The sequence below is a fragment of the Cebus imitator genome, unplaced genomic scaffold, assembly GCF_001604975.1.
Source record: "Cebus imitator isolate Cc_AM_T3 unplaced genomic scaffold, Cebus_imitator-1.0 Scaffold575, whole genome shotgun sequence".
Lineage (NCBI taxonomy): Eukaryota > Metazoa > Chordata > Mammalia > Primates > Cebidae > Cebus > Cebus imitator.
In genome coordinates, this window is record NW_016107890.1 from 384444 (window position 1) to 405556 (window position 21113).

The 21113-nt window shown below is 36.0% G+C and overlaps 1 protein-coding gene across 3 annotated transcripts in view; it reads right to left on the reverse strand.

The window, feature by feature from the left end:
* METAP1 (methionyl aminopeptidase 1) overlaps positions 1 to 21113 on the reverse strand; it is a 53075-nt gene that overhangs the window by 24560 nt on the left and 7402 nt on the right. For all 3 annotated transcript variants that reach the window (XM_017516191.2, XM_017516190.2, XM_017516192.2), the window contains exons 2-5: positions 13119 to 13170; positions 6830 to 6942; positions 5189 to 5249; positions 594 to 685 (exon numbers count right to left, since the gene is read on the reverse strand). In XM_017516191.2, coding sequence (XP_017371680.1) covers positions 594 to 685; positions 5189 to 5249; positions 6830 to 6942; positions 13119 to 13170 — 318 coding nt within the window. The remainder of the gene's footprint in view (positions 1 to 593; positions 686 to 5188; positions 5250 to 6829; positions 6943 to 13118; positions 13171 to 21113) is intronic.

Sequence of the window (21113 nt, forward strand, 5' to 3'; positions counted from 1 at the left end):
AAAAAAAAAAAGATGAATAATTCCTCAAAGGATCACAGCAAGTAAATCATAGGAATAGAAAGTTCTCCAGAATATCAAACAAAATTACAATCAAATCACTTTTAAAGCACTGAATAAAAACCTTAAGAATCATATCTAAATGAATAGTATGAACATATTATATTTTTCTTCAGAATATGTTTTTTCACCTGATAAGTACCAACCACTATTACCACTGATCATAGGTATTTCACAAAAAGGCCTTTAGCGTAACTCTCTGAGCCTTAAACTTACTCCTATGTTATGACTTGTGAAAATAAAATGACAAAATGTTTTTATATATCATTAAAAACCTGGTTCTTTTAAAAAAGAATACAGAAAGTAAAGAACTGTCATCTAAATACAGATTATCCACCATATTAATTTTGAAATAAGCTTTGAAGAAGAAAACAACTGTTGACTAAAATTATATACTAACAATGGTTTAATGAAGAGTGTGGCTAGTCAGTCTAACAATACAACATTTGCTATGTTTATAAATCAGCAAATCCCTGACTCCATGTCATATACTGCTTAAACATTTCTTACCCCATGGGGAAAAAAATAACTCTTACCCTACATACAAGTCGCATCCCTTCTATATCTTCAGATGAGAGTAATTTAATCTGAGAAGTACCTTTGAGAGCCTGTTCAGATTCAGACATTCCTGGAACGAAAAATCAGTAAGTAAAACTAAAATGAATGAAAAGATGTAGTATTTATTAGCATAATTATATACCTCTGGCATAAAAATAGTAGTCTCATGGTTTCACACAACAATAACTCATAATTTGGGATGGTCTAGATAAGATTTTTTTAAAAAATCATTTTCAACATCAAAAGGAAACTTGCAGGCCGAATGAGGTGGCTCACACCTATAATCCCAGCACTTTGGGAGGCCGAGAGGGGTGGATCACCTGAGGTCAGGGGATCAAGATCACCTGGGCGAACACGGTGAAACCCCATCTCTACTAAAAATACAAAAAATTACCCAGGGATTGTGGCACGTGCCCATAGTCCCGCTACTCGGGAGGCTGAAGCAGGAGAACCGCTTGAACCTGGGAGGCAGAGGCTGCAGTGAGCTGAGATCATGCCACCGCACTCCAGCATGGGCAACAGAGTAAGACTGCATCTCAAAAAATAAAAAAAAATAGGCCGAGCACAGGGTCTCACACCTGTAATTCCAGCACTTTGGGAGGCCAAGGAGGGCAGATCACAAGGTCAGCAGTTCGAGACCAGCCTGAACAATATGGTGAAGCGCCGTCTCTATGAAAAATACAAAAAATTAGCCGGGCGTGGTGGCATGCACCTGTAGTCCCAACTACTTGGGAGTCTGCAGCAGCAGAATCGCTTGAACCTGGGAGGTAGAGGTTGCAGTGATCCTAGACGGTGCCACTCCATTATAGCCTAGACGACAGAGGGAGACCCGTCTCAAAAAAATAATAATTAATTAAAAGTAATTTAATTTTTTTAAAAAAGGAAACATGCTAAACCAATTGAAGAAAAATTCTACAGGACAAATTTTCAGACCTGTTAGAAATCAGCCAATACTTATGCAGTACTTATTATATGCCAGGCAGTGTGATAATCAAGCTCAGTCCATGATACACATTTGAAAAGTACCATAGAATTTACAAATTACTTTGATAATCATCTCATGAAGCAACTATACATCAACAGCTAATTAATTACACTATTTTCTGAAACAGGAGCCAAAGTTTTTTAAACCACAGTTTGTGACCTTTTATTGGGCCACAATTAATATTTTTTAAAAGTAAATAAATGGGATAGAAAATATTAGACCAGCATAACAAAGTATTATACTCATAATATATGGAGTAAGAATAAGTACTGCCATGAAATCTGTTAATTTACATACACATACCCATACAAAGATCATGGTATAAAAGCCATTTCTAATGGCAAAGTTTTAAAAATATTGCCCTAAAAATCTTCACTAATAAAATTTGTTAGCTTAAAGTTTTAAACACATGAAAAGCAATAAAGCCAGGAGGGCAATTATCTCAAAATCTAACAAAAATAATGTCATCAACTAATCTTATTTACAAGTATTAATGGGAAAAAAAACAGAATACATCAGGATGCAAGTGAGATTCATACCAGAAGGCAGGGATAGTTCAATACTGGCAAATCTATTAATCCAATTCATCATTCATAAATTAAGAAAGAAAAGGTAAATAATCATCTAGAGGGAAAGTAATTCTGATAATATGGCCAGCTACAACATTGACATGATAAATATAAATCTCTAATTGAGAACCAACATCACAGAATGCCCACTATCAGCAATATTACTTAACGCTGTCCTGGCAATACTAGCAGATGCAATTAAACAAGAGAAAGAAAGAAGACATGTAAAACTAGAAAGGGAAGAACAAAATTCTTTCAATTTCAGATATGATTACATATCTGTATAAGAATTATCTGGTGCATTACCTGGTAAATGACCAGAAATACGAATTCAGCAAGTTGGCATATTATAAGGTAAATACATCTAAATCAGTAACTTTCCCACATACAAATAATGAACTAAAAAATACAGAAGACATTATGTACGAAAAGAACTAAAAAAATGAAGTACCCAGGAATAAATTTAGCAATGAAAGCCCTACATGAAGAAAATCTAAAAAAGCCACTGAAAGACATAAAAGGAGTCAAATAAAATTTTAAAAACATACCCTCTTCCTGGACAGGAAGACTCTATACTGTAAAGATGTCAATTCTTCCAAAATTAATCTATAAATTTAATACTATCCCAATAAAAAATGTCAACAGGATAATATTGGGAACCAGACAAGGTGATGCTAAATTTCACATGAAAAACAAACATGCAAGAATAGCCAGGAAAATTCTGAAAAAGAGGAAAGGTAGGGGCAACAAGGCCTACCAAATATTAAACATTATATAGCTATGATAATTAAGAATTTGGCAATGGTACATGATTAAACAAATGGATTAATGAAAGAGAATAGAATCCAGAAATAGACCCGAAGACATGTGAGAACGTAATACAATAATATAGGTTACATTTCAAATCAGTAAGGAAAGGCTGATTTTTTAAATAAATGGTGATGTAATAACCAGGTATTCTTCTGAGAAAATAAAATTAAGTTGCATCCCTTTTTAACTCCTATTACTAAGTAAGTTTCAGATATAGAAATGATTTTTATCATACATAAAAAAGAGTGAAACCATTAAAATGCTGAAAGAAAACACAGGAATATATTTTTATAACTTCTGAACCAAAAAGGTCTTTTTAGGTCATAAAGCCATACACACTGTAAAACACTGATAAATTTTACTATTTTAGGATACTCAGTCTGTAATAAATGTAATGACAAAATATAAATGGTCAATTGGGAAAAAACAGTTTTAAAAACATACATCAAAAGATTCTTTTCCCTTATATACAAACATTTATATATCAATATGGAAAAAACTAGTAACCTAACAGAGGAAAAAGGCTAAGGATATAAATAACATTTCAAAAGAGAAGAAAATATAAATGAATTTAATATATGAAAAGATGCTCAACCTTACTCATAATTTTAAAATGCAGATTAAAATAATAGCAAAATAACATTTTTCGCCTTTCAGATTAGCAAAGATCATAAAACTTGGCAACATACTATGCTGGGAAAAATACAGCAGAAAAGAGACTCCCGTGTATTTTTAATGGAAGTAACAACTGGCAAAAAGTATCTGAAATTTGTATTGTCTCTCAAAATCAAAAATGTCTATCTATATCCTTTGATCCACCTATTTTAGATCATCAACCTACAGAAATACTCTGACATATGGACAAAGATATGAGTAGTTACCGCAGTCAAATTGCAATAAGCAAAAACCTGCAAATGATCTAAACATTCGTTAGTAGGAGACTGTCTTAAGAAATATGATACACAACCACATAACAGAATACTTCATTCACTAAAAAGGAGGTAGCTTTATATGAAATATTTCTAAGACCATATTAAGCAAATACAGCAAGGTGAAAAGGTATAGATAGTTTTTGGCATTTGTGTACAGATGGCAGGGACGGGGTCCTAATGTGTTTAAACACATAGAGTAGTTCTGAAAAGTTCTGCACATAAAGGTTAATAGCGGTTACCTCTAAGGAACTGAATTTACTTTCACTACATAACATTTTATTGTTAGAATTTACCTTATTATCTATGTTTGTTTTTCTTAAATACAAGCTAATACTACATTTAAGAATATTAAATAGAAAAATAATGAAATTATACATCCTCAACAGTGTTCTATCATTCAGACTATCTTTTCCTTCAATTTTTCTGAAATAGTAGAGTTTAACTAAAATTTTTAAATGATATTCATAAGAATGTATGTAATACAGTTCCCCACTTCTTAGAGAACAATGCAAAGACAGCTTAGCTTGCTGGATTAAACCACACAAAATTGGTGATAGTTGACCCTTTTTGACATGCAAAATCAGTAATTTCACAAAGCCTAAATTAATTATATGTACAGGCCCTAAGGTCAGAGATTGTTCCACTGACCTGTGTTGCAAATTACCTATCTTCACTGGGTGTCTCAGTATCATTATCTATAAAAATGGAGAAGACAACAGAACCTACCTCAGCAGTGTTGAAAGTGTTAAATGGAGTAACACGTGCAAAGAACTTAGCACAGTGCCTGACACATAGTTAAGCAAAAATAAATATCAGTTATTATAAGAGAACTATCATCATCATTCTCATCATTACTATCACTATCACCAACATTACTACTTCTGTTAATGTTAGTCCAAAGTCTTTAGTTACGCATTCACTCAGGCCTCTACCATCTGCTTTTTCCTAAATAGATATTGTTTAATTTAGATAGGAGGAAATATTAAAATTAAAACGGTTTTTTAGTAAGTCTAGAAGTTGTTATTACAACATAAAATACAGTATTATTTTAAATATAGTCTTTAACAGCTACATAAACAGTGTTTTCAGAAGTAGATTTCTAATGGGGGCAAGAATCTTTAATTCTCTTCAACATTTTAATGCTTCTTGAAAACACATTGTTTGCATTTATTAGAAATATAGCACTGAAAAATTCTACAAGAAAAGCATTCCTTCACTTTGCAGTAGTCATCAAGCCCACAAATTGAAAAATGAAGAATCAACATAGCAGAGCTTACCTAAGGGATGATCAGCATAATCTGGTCTTTGAATATAACTTGGCACTGGCCTTGTTGGCATCTAAACACATCAAAGAAGTTAGTTAAAACTGATTTACCAACAAAAAAATAAATAAAACTGGGAAGAAAAAGTCCATTTAAAAGTTTTAAATGATACCTTAAATATTATAACAGATATCTACTTCATTGAGATTACACTTTACTTTTTCTGGTGTTAATGCCACCCCTTTCTCAGTATTTTAGAAAGGGGGAAAGTGCCCAAGGTCATCAAAGATTTAAGATTAGATAGAGACTAATAATAAGACACCCACATTATTCCAAACAAACTGGCAAGCTAACAACAATAAACAATAAAATAATGTCTCAAAGTAAATATACCAACATGTTCCTAGTCATTATCTCTGGAAGGCAGAATTAAGGAGATTTTGTTATGTTTTTCCTACGTTTCTAATTTTTAAAGATTAAAGATGTATTTCTTTTCTAAAAAGAAAATCATCAGTAAAGAGAATTTAAATATTTAAGGGTGACAAATAGATTTCAACTTGAATTAATTCTTATATTAAAACGCTAAGTCCTATCTGCCAAGAACAGAAAGAGAGAAATATATCATAATAAAGCATTTTAGGAAAGTGTAATACGGTAAGCCCTCCATGTCTCTGGGCTCCGCATCTGTTGATGCACAATCCATGATATGGAAGGTTAACTTTAAGGGACATGAGCATCAGTGGATTTTGCTAACTGTGTGGGGAGTGAGGAGGATGTCCTAGAACCAATCACCCATGGATACCACGGAACGACTGTACACACCACCATCGTGCCAGCAACAAAATATCTATTCTACCTTACTCCACGCTTTTTATTTTATTTATTTATTTAGAGGCGGAGTTTCGCTCTTGTTGCCCAGGCTGGTGTACAATGGCATGATCTCGGCTCACCGCAACCTCCGCCTCCCAGGTTCAACTGATTCTCCTGCCTCAACCTCCTAAGTAGCTGGGATTACAGGCATGCGCCACCATGCCCAGCTAATTTTGTATTTTTATAAAATTTGTATTTAGCTCTTGAGCTCAAATTTGTATTTTAGCTCTTGAGCTCTTATGGTGCCTCATTTGGGAGCTGGTAGTTTGGCAATCATGGAAGAAGTGAAAAAAAATTTAGATGAAAGAACTAACACTTTTTTAATTTAAAAAGAAGTGTGTGAAAAAAATAAAAATTAAAAAAAAAAAGAAAGAAAAGAAGTGTGGTCCAGGAGCAGTGGCTCATGCGTGTAATCCCAGAACTTTGCGAGGCTGAGGCAAATGGATCACCTGAGGTCAGGAGTTTGAGACCAGCCTGACCAACATGAAAAACCCCATCTCTAGCTGGGACTACAGGTGCGCACCACTCCTGGCTAATTTTTTTTTTTGTATTTTTATTAGAGATGGGGTTTTCGTTCTTTCATCTAAATTTTTTTTCCACTTCTTCCATGATTGTCAAACTACTAGCTCCCAAATGATGCATCATAAGAGCTGAAGAGCTAAAGTCCAAGTTCCTTTGTAAACTCAATCCTGATTATATGATTCACTATTGGAAAATAAATTACAAGTATCATTTTTGGAAAATAGAAAATTGGAATGTTAAGTTCTTATTACCTTATTTACTCACCAGTGGATAATGTGGTCTGAGTTTACCAGTATATCGATAACCTGCCCATGGGTCAGTATTAATATCCCCTTCTACAGTCCACGAAGACACTTCTCGCTTTGCCTTTTCATCTTCTGGGAGGCAGAGGAATAGATATGAGGCAGGAGGAGAAGGAGGGAAAGGAATGTTTCAGTGGTCAAGCTAGTGAACAGCAGCACACTTTGAATATTACCTGTTTAAAACCAAGCCAACGAGCCCAGGCACAAAAATCCACCAAACCATCATTCTCAGCAAACTGACAGAAGAGCAGAAGATCAAACACCGCATGTTCTCACTCATAGGCGGGTGTTGAACAATGAGAACACATGGACACAGGGAGGGGAGCAGTACACACTGGGGTCAGTTGGGGGGAAATAGGGGAGGGACGGTGGGGGGTGGGGAGCTGGGGAGAGATAGCAAGGGGAGAAATGCCAGATGTAGGTGATGGGGAGGAAGGCAGCAAATCACACTGCCACAGGTGTACCTATGCAACAATTTTGCATGTTCTTCACATGTACCCCAAAACCTAAAATGCAATAAAATAAATGGGAAAAAAAAAAATCCATCAAACCTCTACCCAAACCTAAATCACCAAAGCTACTGCTTTACTGCTATATTCAAAACCCTCATCAACACCTTTTCGAAGAGCTAAGGGTTTGGAAGAAAAAAAACTCCACGTAAACATAATTCTAAGTTTTTACACAACATCGAACAGAAACAGCATAGACAGCTTTTCTAAATGCATTCTTGCCACACCAATTTACAGAAAGCCCATTTTAAAATATGCAACATAAGCCCTCATAAAACGTACCCAACTGAGTGAGATCAGATGTTACAAATGAATTATGTTCTTACTAAAAGAAAAGATCCTAAGTAATCCCAAAGCAAATTTTAAATCAAAAATAATTCTTTTTCAGCTGGGTGCAGTGGCTCATGCCTGTAATTCCAGCAATTTGGGAGGCTGAGGCAGGCAGATTGCCTGAGGTCAGGAGTTCGAGACGACGAGTCTAACAAACATGGTCAAATCCCATCTCTACTAAAAATACAAAAAAAAAAATTAGCCAGGCATGGTGGCGCACACCTGTAATTCCAGCTACTCGGGAGGCTGGCACAGGGGAATTGCTTGAAACAGAGAGGCAGAAGGTGCAGTGAGCCAATATCACACTATGTGCACTTCAGCCTGGGCAACAGAGTGAAACTCCATCTCAAAAAAAAAATTATTTCTCACGAAGCTGATCAATGGCTTTCAAGTCAATTATTTCAAATTGCTTTGAAAACTTTACGACCATCATTTGCCTCTTTTCAGAAACTGTTAAAGGAAAGAGGCAGGAAAAAGGCAAAGACAAAGGGAAGGAACAATCCGTTTAAAGTTACTGAAAATTCAGCAGAAAAATTAAGAATCATGTCCATACACACAATCATGTACTTATTAATCTACATGTACTGACTGAAATGTACACAAGAATCCCACTCACACAGAAGATCCTCTCTGGTGCCTGTAACGTCAACACACTGGCTATCTTATCTACATAGTAAAATGAAACTACCACCAAGACTTTAAATAGCAGGAATACAAGTCCGTCATAGACCAAGTATTGGCCTAAACATCTCCCAGTGCACTCAGACCTTTTCCTGATTATTGTCATTCCACCATAGGTTTTAAAAGTCAAACTTCAAACTGATTTTAGAAGTGTCTGGAAAAAAAAAGACGACACCCCTCTTAAACAATCTATTTAAAATATAAAATGAAGGAAAGTAGATGGAATCATAAAATGTTAAAGCCAGAGGATCTTAAAGACAATCTAGTGTCATTTCTTTATTGTACACATGAGGAAACAGAGACTATGTGCTTCACATGAGCAGAGTGACACAGAATGCCAGCCCCTGTCCAGCATTCTTAGATAAAGAACATGTGACCAACTTTGTAAAGGCTCTTAAGGTACAAATGACAAGGATGTAAAAATATAGAAAATCCATTCACATTACTTTGGAAGATAATATAAAAGTAAGAGAAAGATTCTACCATGCTACTGAATTTTAAAATAGCTTTCTCACCTCTGGAATTCAAGAAAGCCACTGTGAAAGTTAACATCAATAGGAAAACTTTCTCATCACAAGACAAAAACAAACTTCATTCATTGCCACTTGGGTCAAACATGACAGAAAACAGTTCAAATGGGGGCCAACTGAGCCTGCTTCAGCTATGAATTGCCTCAAGTGATTTTGTCTGACACATGAACTTCAAGAATAACTTTCTCCCAAAACCTAGGAGACAACAGCAATCAAGACGCAGGCTTTTTGCACTAACATACTCCTGGGGAAGGAAATGGGAGAAGGTGAGGGTGTAAAAATCTTTTAAAGCTTCCTGTTGATCTGGACTTTACCCTCCCACAGTCTATATTCAAAAGACAATTTAGGTCCAGGTGCAGCAGCTCACACCTGTAATCCCAGCCATTTTGGGTGGCCAAAGCGGGTAGACTGCTTGAGCTCAGGTGTTCAAGACAAGGTTGGATAGCATGAAAAAACCCTGTCTCCCCAAAAAATACAAAAATTATCTGGGCATAGTGGCGCACACTTGTAGTCCAATCTACTTGGAAAGCTATGATGAGGTAGGAGGACTGCTCAAGCCCAGGAGGTCAAGGCTGCAGTTAGCCATGATTGCACCACTGCACTCTGGCCTGGGCAACAGAGCAACAACCTGTCACCAAAAAAAAGAAACAATTTGAAGCAAACAAATAATATGACCCAAAAGCTACCAAGACAACTAAAGTTGAAAATGGCAGGTTCTTCTCTAACCTCTAGGTGTAATTTACTTAATGGAAATTCACACTTGAAAAGAAAATTTGTTTGCATTTTAGGATCAGTTTGATCTGAGCTTTAAGTGCTAACCACATAACAGACACCTAATAAATCTGAATTGAGCTGATGATGGTAGCAAAAGTGCATAATAACTAGTCTTTTTGAAAAGACTGCCCAAGAATAGCAAAGGGTAAATAAATACTTGTAAGCTGTCTTCCAAACACCACAATGCAACAGTCCCAGGTAAAATGCAGGTAGTGTCAATAAGTACCTGATACATGCAAGGTCTGGCCCAAAGTTCATCACAGTCAGGCTTTATTCTTTAAAGTTTTATGCAGGCTGCTTCCTCCGGTCAGCTGACACAAAATAACTACACATGTCTAGGCTTTGCATGGGACAGAATTTTCTGATGAAAATTCTGACTCAAGTCTTCCATAGATGATAGTTTTTGAGTACTTAGTATGCATGGTACACACGCTAAGTACTTCACGTGGATTTGCTTATTTAATCCTCACATAAATATGATTCCAGCATTCTGGAGGTAAGACTTAGAGTAACTCATGGTCACAAAGTTTGGGGAAGCCAGTTTAAGACATTACATAAAACTTTCTCTCTGTAATCCAAAAATCAGGCACAATAATGTGAATGGATAGGAGAGTAGAAGAAAAAGTATTACTGAGAGTTCTTTTATTAAATGTGGTTTTTATACTTTAATTTTGGCTATTCAAGATACTTATCAAATTCTTCAACCTTTTACTTTAGGAAATGAGAAACAAACACACTGAATATGTCAGTGATATATTAAAAAATGTACAATAATACACTTGAGATGTGAAATGCTGCAACTTGAGATGTGAAATGCTACAATTTCTACAGATCATACTAAAAAAGTAAATGCTGCTTAAGGTACACTGTGACAGAAGATACAGGGTAAAAAAACATGCACCCAAGAATCAGTGCTATGCCATTTTAATTAAGGACCTTACCATCTTGAATGGTCTTCTTTACTATGACAAGTAAAAAAAAAAAAAAAAATTCTGAACATTTCCTAAGGCCTGAATAAAAAATTAAGGTTCTTTGCTTATACCCATTACTGGAGATAGTAAAAAAAAGAAAAAAGAAAAAAAAATTAAGCTTCTATGATTAAGCAAACTCCAGATCCAGATGATTCACTAGTAAATTCTACCAAACATTTAAAGAACAAATAATACCAATTCTTCATAGTTTCTTCCAGAAAATACAAAAGTGGGAAATATAACCCATTTTATTTCATGAGACCAGAATTGCTCAAATACCAAAAGCAGTCAACTATATTAAAAGCAAATTATAGATCTATATCCCACATGAATATTAATCAGAGATCAGCAGACACTACAATTAAAAAAAAAAAAAACCTAATATATCATCTTCATAACAAGAACAGCTTGCTATGTGTTATCTCACTATCATTTCTTGGAATGAAGTGTTAGCTTTAAAGATGCACTGGTTCCTTCCTGGCGCAACATTCTTTTCCCCATTGCTTTTCCTGAGATTCTTCTTGGCTCTGAAGATCACCCTTCCCTACACCATTCCCTCCTCTAGAACTGTCACTCACAACAGTGTCCTTGTTATCAATTTATTAGGGTATGAAAGAAACGGAGGTGGCCAACTGAGAAAGACCTCTATCCACCACAGCCAAAGAGATTAAGAACAGCAGGCTCATCACTGAAAAAAGTTATCCCAAAAGAACCAAGAAAACACCTGCTACAAGATGGCACCACACTAAACACTAGAGGTATAAAATGCAAATAGCCTAAATTCAATGTTGTAATAATTACCTTCTTTTTACACAGCGAACACCTGCTGTTTATTCCTTTGTAGTATAAGTCAAAGGGAAATAGCCCTGCCCTTAGACATCCAGTATTGAAGAAACAGGCACACATCAATGAATTAGCAAATCTGAGGTAGAGGCCCATTTTAAGCTTTTTACTAACATACTGTTTAAACTCAACCCTTTATTATTTACCAATGCTTTAACTTCCTGGGTATAAAATGCTAATAACTGGTTCAAAGAGCTCTGCAAAATACATGACACATTAGAAATACAGGATGTAATGCATGAATGAAGTTAAATGAGATTATTTAAACCCATGTCTACACTTTGACAGAGGTAACAAATAAAAATCAACAAGTCAACAAGTCCTGCCTTTTATGCTTTGATAAACTTACACTGAGTCACATCACTTTTCCTCATCTCTAACCACATTTCTCCCACAACAGCCTAGCAGGCCCATTAAATGTAGATGTCACTTTATACAACCACAGAAAATATATATTTTTAAAATTTTATTTCCCTGTTCCTTCAAATGGTGGTTAGGCTGACTTCAATTAGATTTGTTTTGCTAAAAATAAACTACACTTAAACTTCATTAAATAAGCTAACCCCTAAAAAAAATATACAAGTAGATGAACATAAGACACCAAGATCAAGTATGTAGAAACAGAGACCTTATACCAAGAACCGTATGCTGTCCACCAAGCTTTGATCCATCCTGGCAACTGTGACAGGTGGTATTAGACCAGGCACTCTAAGGACATGAATTTACAGGATAAATTCGCAGGAGCAAAAAAAAGCCTATTTGAATCTCAGCGACATCAGTGTGGCTGACAGCAATAGCTAAGAAGCAGCTAATAGTTTTACTTTGTGGTGTCACACAAAAAACTTCAAAATACAAAATTAAACATTAGACTGCAGGTAATAACATTAAAACACCAAAAGCAAAGTAATAAGAGTTCTGAGTAGAAAAATCAATACAAATAGAAACTAAAAGAAGGCAAAAGGGGCCGGACACGGTGGCTCATGCCTGTAACCCCGGCACTTTGGGAGGCCGAGGCAGATGGATCACCTGAGGTCAGGAGTTTGAGACCAGCCTGGTGAACATGATGAAACCCCATCTCTACTAAAAATACAAAAGTTAGCTGGACATAGTGGTGTGTGCCTGTAATCCCAGCTACTCAGGAGGCTAAGGCTGGAGAATCTCTTGAACCTAAGAGACAGAGGTTGCCATAAGCTGAGAATGTGCCACTGCACTCCAGCCTGGGTGGCTGAGTGAGACTCCGTCTCAAAAAAAAAAAAAAGAACACAGCAAAAAGGATCTGATTAAATGAAGCCAAATCACTCACATGACCCCTGACTACAATATGCAAACACTTCTAGCAAAGACAAGAGGGTGTCAAAAGATTAGAGCATTATCAGGTATGGCTCAAGCAAAATTCATCTATACTAACAATTATCTCATCTTTTCATGTTAAATATGTAATGAAGATTAAGATATTCAGACAAATTTTATTTACATGATTACATACCACAAAGAATTTAAAATACATCATAATTCTAGTTTTCAGGATGCTTTCAGAACTGGAAAAATTCTTGTTTTCTGGCACAAATTTCACTTCCAAGACAAATGGTATAAAAATATGTGATTGTACTTACTTGCTTTCTTATGTAGTAACTTGTGAGTAGCCCAGCTTCCTTTGAAACATTCCTAGAAGAACAAAAAAGGAAATTAGTGTCAGGTCTTCCTTAATGAGAAACATTTTTAAAAATATTGTAAATAAGCAATAGTTATTGTAAACTATTTGCAAAAACCAAGACCTGTAACTTTGCAAATTAAATATTTGGGAAAAGCTTAACACCTGTTAAATATTCACTTCAAAAAGCAACCTAAACTTCACTTCAAATAAGCGAGAAACACTAGGCTAAATGTTATATAGTAGTTACAGTTATATTTCAATTTCTATGTCAACAAATTATTCTGAAGAATTTCAAAAGAACCATTAGACAATTACCCAATCATACACTGGAAAAAATTGGAAGAAAATTTTTGCAGATTCTTATTTATAGTAACTAGATTCCCAATCAGTCATATACACAATCAACCATGTAATTGCTATGTGACACAGCCCTGAGGCCATAAGCTGTGTGGGAGAAGGGACTATATCAAAGTTTACCATTACTGCCCAGAGCCAAGCAGAGGGCCTGGCACATGCTAGAGTTTCAGTAAATGCTTCACTGAATGATCAGACTGATTAATAACTAGAAAGATTTTTCATTTAGTAAAAAACATTCATGTAACGTACTTCAGACAATAGTAAGAAGTGACAAACTGGGAAAATGAATCCAAGTAATTAATTGAATTCAAGTAAGGAACTCAAGTAATAAATGAAAAGAATAATCCAACCAGACAATAGACTTTATTTATGTTTTGAGGCTAATGGCCTCTTCTTCAAAGAGTTTAAAATTACTCAAATAAATTACTTAAAATGCTAAGAAAATTCACAAAGTCCTACAAATGTTTTATCTTTGTAAACATAAAACTAGTAAGACATGGACACGAAAAAAGCTAAGAAAAAAACACAGAAAAAATATCCCTAGGACGACGTAGTGATCACTAAAGCTGCTTTCCGTAAAGGTTTGCCCAAGGGGCTCTGAAGGATGAGTTTCGCCATCCTCTGCTAGAATCTTCACTACTTTCTCTTTACTCTTCCTGTAGCCTCCACAGCCTGCAACAGTTAAGTAAAGAAAATCCAGGTCAAGCCCATCTCTACAACCTACAACCTAAACAGATTTCAAATGCATAAAAAGGTATCTACAACATTAAAGATTTTTCAGTTTTGAAGCTAAAACTGAACTCAATCTTTTGGGGAGGATGGGAATTGTGGTAAGCAGAATAATGGCCCCTCAAAGGGGGCCCATGTCCTATTCCTCAGAACCTGAGGAATGTGTAACTATGTTAGGTTATATGACAAAGGGGGTTTGACCTCTTGTTAAAAATAAAGAGCCATGTTATTCTCCACTTCAAATTAAATCACAATCTCTGGGAATTTGCTATGTAGGTAATTCTTATTTTCAGTACTGCAAATCACTGAAGAGTGAAAAAGTCAAGAGTTAAGAGAAGGTGCTCTCATTTCACTTCCAGAACAAGTCGTTTCCTACTGAAACCACCACTGCAAAATTGTAACTGAAACAGTGAAAGAGATCTTACCTAACCAACTCCATCTTGCTTCTAACCTCTAAGCTGTGTCCTTGTTCATTCCTGGGCATAGGCCAAACTAACTTTAGGAGAAACTTATAGTTTAAAAAAGGGTTCCCCAAGCCCCAGGCTACGAACTGCTACTGGTTGGTGCCCTGTTAGGAACCAGGCTGCACAACAGGAGGTGAGCAGCAGACAGGCTGGCCTTACTGCATTACCAGGTGGAGCCTGAGCTCCACTTCCTGTCAGATCAGAGGAGGCATTAGATTGTCAGGAGTGCACAAACTCTATTGTGACCTGCACATGCAAGAATCCAGGTTGCACGCTCCTTATGAGAATCTAACTAATGCCTGAAGATCTGAGGTGGAACAGTTTCCTCCTGAAACCATGTCCCCACTACCCCAAAGTCCATGGAAAAACTGTTTTCCACAAAACTGGTCCCTGGTGCCAAATAGGTTGGGTACCACTTAAAACAAAGAAATAACAGCTCTTTCCCAAACCAAATCCTTCTTGCCTGGAGACCAGACTGCCTTTGTAGGACTAAGAAATTAGCCAAAAGATTAGAAATTATGTTTCAGGAGTCATGCAGCTGGAGGCTACAAGGTTCTGACCCTCCCCAAATATCCCCTGGGGATAACAACAACACTATGGTACAGACTGAAAGGCAACCTATGAAATGGGAGGAAAGATTTGTAAATAATGTATCTGGTAATGGCCTGATATCCAGATCGTATTTTAAAACTCCTACAACATCACAATTTTAAAAATCGGCAAAGGACTTATATAGACATTTCTCCAAGGATGATATATACTAGTCAAAGAGCACATGAAAGGTGCTCAACATCACTAATCACCAGAAAAACGCAAATCAAAACCTCTATGAAGTATCAGCTCATACCCATTAGGATGACTACTATGAAAAAAGCAAAACAGAAAACAACAAATGTTGGTGGGGATGTGGAGAAATCAGAACGCTTGTACATTGTGTTGGAATTGTAAAACAATCCAACCACTACAGAAAACAGAGAATTAACAGTTAATCCTCACAACATCACCAAGAGGTAGGTACTATTATTATAGATATCTCATTTTACAAATAAGAAAGCTAAGGCACAGATTAACATGTCCAAAAAACACAGAGGTAAGTAATAACGAGTCCAGGTTTTGAAGGCAGGGCCTCTTAAGACAACATCCATGCTCTCAACCTCTATATAGACATATGTTAAAGGCTGGAAAGATAAGAAACCAAAGTTACAATCCCTTTAGGATGCAAGAATTATGATAATTTTCACTTAACACAGTTCTGTTTTAAATTTCCGCAAAGATCATGTATTGCTTTTTATAAAAAAATATTTAAAAGGAAACACTTATATTTTGGAAAAAAATATTCAACTGAACAGCAAAGCCTCTATCCCTTCTAACAATCATTTCATTTCCTTATATTTCTGTACTTGGACTCTTCCTTAAAGTAAAGCTAATCTACCTGCTACTACACATATGCCTCAGCTTGCTCCTACTTCCATAAACACATTCTTTCCCTGCAGAGAATGTCCTCTCCTTCACCTTAATATATACCTTTTTATTTGTTTACTCATCTATTTGATTTTCACACCTATTTCATTTATCAAAATTCAGTTCTTAACTCCTTCATGAGGCCTTTCAGAGCTTGTCTTTACCTATACAATTGTTCACACTGTGCTGCTTTCAAAGACTGTCCTTTAGCTGTTTTATCTGTCTCCTCCACAAAGGCAAGGACACTACAGGAGGAAGCATACCTAGCACTCAGATCTAGATTTCTAAAAACATTCCTACCAGAAACCAGAGCTGCTTAGAAACAAGACTGATTGCAGATCTTGGGCAGGGAAAGTATAAGAGAATGTGTTTTATCATACGCCAGAGAGCTAGGAAGCAATCAGAGAGTAATGGAGGAGACTCAAAAGGATATAGAAGCCACTTTAAAGGTGATAACACTAATCAAATTTTAGACAATTTGAATATGAAAAAGAAAACAGTCTAAAGGTCCTAACTGAAAACAACAAACATTTGCAACTACTGGAAGTGCCCAGTACACAACCATTATCTATCTTCTTGGTAGGAATGGTGGAACACAGTTCATTCACCAGTTGTTAAGGGAAAACTCTTCCTTACAGGAAAAAAAAAAAAAAAATCAGCTACTAAATGACAGAATTTGGGAGAAAATCACCATTTGCAACCCCCACCGAAATAATTATCAGGTAAGGATCACTGTGATGCTAAAACCAGTTGGAGAAAGATTGTTGAGAAAATGCCTACTCTCTAAATGCCAGAGTATCATCCCACAGATTATATGCCAATTGTGAGCTTAAAAAAAAAAGTACCTGTGCAATGGTGATCTGCTAGGAATAGAACCACTAGCCTCTATGTGCCTCCTAATGTGATGAAATGTGAGGTAGGCAACATCACCTGTGAGTCTTGTCAACAGTGTTTCACAGCCAGGTGCGGTGGCTCACACCTGTAATCCCAGTACTTTGGGAGGCTGAGGCAGGCAGATCACTGGAGCCCAGGAGTTAGACAGCAGCCCAGGCAACACAGGGAGATCTCCATCTCTACAAAAAGTACAAAAATTAGCAAGGCATGGTGGCATGCCTGTGGTCCCAGCTACTCAGGAGGCTGAGACAGGCAGAACCTTTGAGCCCGGGAGGTTGGGGCTGCAGTGAGCCATAACTGCACCACTGTACTCCAGCCTGGACAACAGAATGAAATCTTTTCTCAAAAATGGGTTTCACAAAAGTCTAATAAAGCAGTTGGGCTTGATTTCTGGCTTACAGAAATTACAAGGGACAAAAGAACAACTTACAGATACTTTGAGGAAATAATCAGATCATCAAAAATTGTAACATTCTACAAGACAATTGACTAGCCTCTTCAAAAAGTTAGCATCATGGAAATAAAATGAGGACTGTTCTAAATTAAGAGACACGGCAGCCAAATGCTGTATGTGAGCTTTAATAGGTTCCTGATTATAAAACCAAAAAGCAAAACAAACAAAAAAGCTTTTATGAATGACATTTGGGAGATAATTGAGAAATTTAAGATTGGCCTATCAGATGAAATTAGGGAATTCCTGTTAGTTTTCTTAGGTACGATAATCGAATTATAGTTAAGAATGCCCTTGTCATTAGAAAATGCCTGCTGAATATTTAATAGATGCAGTGTTGTGTTTCCTGTGTCTTATTTCCAAAATGTTTCAACAAATACATTTATACACACACCCAATATACATACAAGCACACATAAAGAAAATAAATACAGCAAAATGTTAACTTAGGTGATGAGTATACTGTAATTATACTATATTCCTCTTTAAACCTATTTGTTTGAAACTTTTCACAATAAAAAGGGAAACTCAATAAAATTATAAAAAATTCAAGGAAAAATAGCTCCTTGTCTATAACTTTCACTAGCACTTCCTTGTCATTTTATCCAGTACTTCCTGTCTATATAAGAATGATGTAAGCCCTTTAAAGACAGTTAAGCCCTTTTAAATTTTTGCAAGTTTACTGATGTAAATAGCCCAATGAACACTGCTGTTCATGAGTAATACACAACTCTGGACTGACAAAAATAAAAGGTCTGTTAATACCAAGTCCTAGCTAGCATATGAAACAACATAAACTCTCTATAAGTACAACCACTTCTGTTTTTTGTTTAATGCTGAAGTCTTGAGATTTCAGTGCAGTCATCCAAGTAGTGTATATTGTACTAAATATGTAGTTTCTTATCCCTCACTTCCAGCCTACCCTCCCTCTACTCTGAATGTCTTTGAGTACCCACAGCTTAGCTCCTACTTATAAATAAGACCACATGGTACTTGGTTCTCCATTCCCGAGTTACTTCACTTATAATAATGGCCTCTGGTTCCTTCCAAGTTGCTGCAAAAGACATCATTTCATTCTTTTTTTAATGGCTGGGTAGTATTCCATGATGTACATATATCACACTTTCTCTATCTACTCATCAGCTGACACTTAGATTGGTTCTGTATCTTTGCAATTGTGAACTGTGCTGCAATAAACACGTGTACAGATGTCTTTGTTATATAATGACTTCTCTTCCTTTGGGTATTCAGTGGTTTCTACGGTGATTGTACTAATTTACATTCACAACAGCAGTTAAGCATTCCCTTTTCATCACTCCATGCCAACATCTTTTTTTTTTTTTTTTTTTTTGACTTTTTAGTAATGACTATTCTGGCGGGAGCAAGGTGGTATCTCATTGTGGTTTTAATTTGCATTTTACTGATGATTAGTGATATTAAGCACATTTTGTATGTTTTTTGGCCATATCTTCTTTTGAGAAAATTCTACTCAGATCATTTGCCCACTTTTTGATGAGATTGTTTGATTTTTTTTTTTTCTTGCCGTGCAGAAGCTTTTTAATTATGTCCCATTTTTTTATTTTAAAGTACAATCACTTTGGAAAACATCTGGTATCATCAAAGTAAAGCTAAACATATAACCTATGACCCAAAAAATTTTCTCCTGGTAGTATACCCAAGAGAAATTCTTGCACACAGGCACCAAGAGTCAGGCATAAGAATGTCCAGAGAAGTGCTATTTATAATAGAAAAACCTGTAACAACTCAAATTTCCATTAACAGAAGAATGAAAAAGTTATGACATACTAATTCATTGGAATATCACACAGCAGTGAAAACAATGAAAATGAATAAACCAGAGCTACACTGAAACAGAATAAATCTCAGGAATATAATAACAAACAACAAAAAAGGTATGTTGTAGAAGAATACATGCAATGATTTTTTTCACAAAAAAAATTTCAAAAACATTAAAAATACATTTTTTAAGAAATCAAACATGGAAATGCAAATGAACAATAAACACAAAATTCGGGATATGGAGTACCTCTTGGATGAGGGACAAGGACAAAGGAGCCTTCTGTTTTCACTTGTTTTCCTGGTAATGTTCTTTTTAATAAATTAGATGGTAAGTAAATGGGCATTACTATAGCATGCGTATTTAGATCCCGTGGATGATTTATTGTGTTATTGTGTATGTGTGTGTGTGTGTTGTGTGTGTGTGTGTGTGTGTGTGTGTGTCCACAGTTCCTGGCTAGTAACTCCCCTAGCACTTGCTGCAATCTTGTCATAATATTCGGTGCTTTAGGGCTGGGAAAACAGACTCATTCCAACCTTCTCCTGCTCTCTTCCTTTCACCCTACCTGAAGGCAGGTCTCTAATCCCCACCCCCCACCTTTTAAATTGTGGATTGTAAGACTCTCGTTCCAGAGAAGGTCTCACCCCGTACCCCAAAGGAATGAAGCTTCCATAAAAACCCAAGAGAACTGGGTTCAGAGAGCTTCCGAATAGCTAGCTGAACACTTAACTAGTGGAGGTCATGGAAGCTCAGTGTCCCTTCCCCCACACCTCGCCCTATGCATCTCTTCATCTATATCCTCTGCAATATCCTTTACAATAAACTTGCAAAGTAAGTGTTCCTGAGTTCTGTGAGCTGCTCTAGCAAATTAATCAAACCCAAAGTGGGGGCATGGGAACTCCAACTTGAAGCTAGTCAAGTTTTAAGTTCCGGAGGCCCAAACTTGTGACTGGTGTCTGAAGGATGTGGGAAAGGGGCAGTTTTGAAGACTAAGCCCTCAATCTGTGGGATCTGACACTATCTCCAGGTAAATGGTGTAGGAAATGAACTGAAGGACACCTAGTTGGTGTCCACTGCAGAAATAATTGCTCACTTGATAGTGAGGAAAACACCCCATGTATTTGGTTATAGAAGTCTTCTGTGTTGATGACTGTTGAGCTATGAGAACAGAGGGAATAAAGTTTGAGGCTTTTTCCCCAAACATTTACTAATATTTTATTCTACTCAATATCAAAAACAATTTAGAAAACAAACATCTATAGATTCTGACTTTATGGTCCTTAAAACTTTAATTCAAAAGTAATATTAAATTATTCTATCATTTGTTTAGTGGAGAACAGTGAGAAGTTATCAGTATTCTAACAATCAATCCCATCCATATTACCAGTTAGTGAAATAATCAGTAATAACATAAATTCTCACTCAGAAGACAAAAAAAGTTATGCCATGTCTAAAGCCTAATGGCAATTACATTTACCTATTTTACTGAATGATTTAAAGCCTGTAACTTGCTGGATAAGACAGGGTTAACCTTCAGAATGTGATGCAAAGATGGGTTTGCACTTTTGAACTTAAATCAAGGCAGAATGATTAAACACACATTCAAAACACTGAGAAGTCTCTGTTACCTCCCACTTTATAATGATAAGGGAAATTGCTGAAGTTATAATTTCACTTATCATTTATATCCTAACCACTCTTTAAAGGCTTGAGCCTATGACCCAGATAAATGCCACATTAGCAGATAGCAGACCCCAATTAGCAAGGGCTTTTTTGGTTTTTTTTTTTTTTTTTTTTTTT